The sequence below is a fragment of the Silene latifolia genome, chromosome Y (genome assembly GCF_048544455.1).
Source record: "Silene latifolia isolate original U9 population chromosome Y, ASM4854445v1, whole genome shotgun sequence".
NCBI lineage: Eukaryota > Viridiplantae > Streptophyta > Magnoliopsida > Caryophyllales > Caryophyllaceae > Silene > Silene latifolia.
In genome coordinates, this window is record NC_133538.1 from 208,410,694 (window position 1) to 208,413,577 (window position 2,884).

The window sequence follows — 2,884 nt, forward strand, 5'->3', positions numbered from 1 at the left end:
TGCGCTGCCTGCTAATGTGTTCACGGCCGTTGCCCTTGAGGCATTCTTAAGAGTAAGTCACCCCATTGATACTAATATCTTCATTACTTGATATCTTCATACTTGGATTTCGCTGTTAGGTTTTTGGGTTAAATAAAGTAACTTGCATAGTGGGGTTATGGCAATTTTTTTAATTTCTTGTATAAGGTTGTTTTTCTTGAGTTTAGGAATCTTAATCAGTTATTTCACCTGACAAAAAACATACAGTAATAAATCACTGGTTGGATAAATACCGATTTTTGGATAAATATAATTTGGGCATAACCTTTTTAACTTTCATCAACATTAAGAGAGACTTTCTGGATAAAGCCTTTGATACCGCCATACCGGTTGATTTTATATTTAGATGGCAGGATTTGCGCTTCACAAGAAATACAAGGATAAATTCCGGAAGGTATTAACCGCCATATCGCGGGAGTTTGTGCATAAACTAAAGGCTAGGGCAAACCCACGAATTAGTTCGGCGGTGACGAGGTTTGAAGAATATATCGACTCAAATAGATTCTTTGAAGAACCCGAAGGATTGCGCCTTAAAACCACTTTATTATCACACAATGCTGATTTTGAATCACGTGATAACGGGCGGCAGCAATATCATCAACAGAGCTCATATGGGCAGCAACACCAATATCAGCAATATGGGCATAATTCATTTAGGCAATATTATTGACAATTTCTTCTCCATTTAGTCTTCTAGATAGCTGTATTTATAGGTGTACGCTTGTACATTTTTTTGGTTGCATTATATGCTGAAATAGCATATCAGCGCAATCCAATGAAAAAAATTGTTGTAAAATGATAGCGCTATTACTCTATTAGTAGTACACAAAAATGAATTTCAGTGTCTACATCTTTAGCGCATAAAGACGAGTTTCAGCTGAATCTTAAAAATTATTCTGATTAGATTGTTAAAAGTGTAATGAAAATATAAGTTTAAGTTGACATTTTCCGGATGCAAAAGCTTCTAGGACTAAGACCACAACAAAAACCGAATCTTTAGCAGATTCGTTGAAGTTTTGATTCGCCACAATCTAATGCATAGTCTGTCCAAATTCACAAGCTTTGGACCTTCCAGGGTACATTGATGTGGATCATTTCTTCTTTCTATGCATGTAAATCTGTATTTGAGCTGAATCTTGCAAAATTCAGAAATGTACACAATCAAATGTTACTTCTTTGTTATCCTACGCATCTATTCAATTTCTGTGATCTGATTATTCATGCCGAAATCTTACATAATTGGATGAAGCGTCCATTGTGTTAACATGAAATTTTAGAGATCCATGTTGATGGAATTGCAGAATAAACTATACTACAATCCTCAAATCCAAAACATTACAAACTAAAAAAAGAGGTGAATAAAAATGTTGGTTTTGGTGGCCTAATCCTGCAATCAATCCTTTGTATAACACTTGGTCGATATCGTAATTCCACTGGGAGGTCCTGTCATTTCAATGATGCAATGACCATACAGCCAGTAAGAATACTTTAGGAGACTTCCAAAATTAGATCTTGCATGAAATATACCATCAACCTCTAACATTATTCTATTTCTCTGTATCTGGGTTAGCAGCTTTTGTCTCACTGCTATAGGAAGCCTAACCTGACTGCTTACCATTTCTACATTCGCGAGTTTATTCTCGCCGCTGGAAGCTGAGAAGGGTTCTATGTACTGATTCGCAATAAGGTGTCTCTCAAAATAGAGTTGCAAAGTCACATAGCTGAAGTCCACATGCACCTTCTTGTTGGGATTTGTAAAGTTCACTAGCACCGTCAGATCTGCGTTGAGGAGGTATCCCATGTCGAGGTAGACGACATTTAGGCTTGCGTTCGATATCTCAAAATGTGGGGTGCGTGGACGGTACAAAAGGTATATAATGAGCACAAGGAGCCCTCCCAGTATTATGACCATCCATAGGATGACACAGAAAACTGCTCCACACCATGTGATGGGATTGGTTCTACTTTGCTCTGGGTACATTAAGTTTGCATGGGATGGCCCATGCTCGGAGTTCCCATGATGCGGCCGAGACGGTCGTGTGGGCTTAGGCCTGGGCTGGTAATCTTGTGGATATGGTGCACCAACTACTGGACGAGAATGTCGTTTAGGATGACGTTCTGGTGGGCCATCCACTAGGTGAGACTGTTGGCCGGGCTGGTTTAATGGGTTGTCAAGTGGGCGAGAATGTCTGGATGGCTGGTGGTGCCTAGGTGCATGTTCCGGTGGGCGAAGGTGCACCATTGGTGGCAGTGGCTCTTGATGATCATGTCCAGGTAGGCTCATTGGTGGTGGTCTCACAGTGGTCGGTGGCTGAGAGTGAGGCCGACCTCGTGGCTGTATTCTATCCAGGGGTGGAATTTGAGTTGGATGATAATCCCAAGGTTGCATGGGTTCGGGCTGAATATGGTTGGGTATGGTTGTTGGATCAGGATGGTGTCTAGGCCGAAAGTGGGGGTTGTTATCTCCATCATACAATGACATGGAAATGAATGAATGAATGAATGAATATAGAAAAGAGAGAATGAATCGGAAGAAGAAATAAGTGTGTTGGTATGGGGTGCGGAGGAAGAAAAGAAAATGGAGAATGAGAGAATAAGAGCAAGTCTGATCTCAAGAGAGGAAGATTGATAAAAAGGGTTAAAGTATCAGATAATAGTCGAGGGAAGGAAGCAAGTAATCTTTTCTTTGTGAAATGCCTTGACAGCTTAAGCTAAGTCTAAACTTTAATGCTTTTTAGTCCTTTTGCTTATCCTTATCAATCATTACAATACCCGCTTCTTTCGACAATTTTCTGTATGTGATCGATTGTCTTGTTGTGATATAACTTAGTTATCCATATACGGG

General features: G+C 39.9%; 1 protein-coding gene across 1 annotated transcript; it reads right to left on the reverse strand.

Annotated features, from left to right (window-relative positions):
- Positions 1–1,260: 1,260 nt before the first annotated feature.
- On the reverse strand, positions 1,261–2,678 carry LOC141626899 (uncharacterized). Its single transcript, XM_074440489.1, has one exon. The coding sequence runs from the start codon at positions 2,519–2,521 to the stop codon at positions 1,433–1,435; it is 1,089 nt and encodes a 362-aa protein (XP_074296590.1). The 5' UTR covers positions 2,522–2,678; the 3' UTR covers positions 1,261–1,432.
- Between the last annotated feature and the right edge of the window lie 206 nt (positions 2,679–2,884).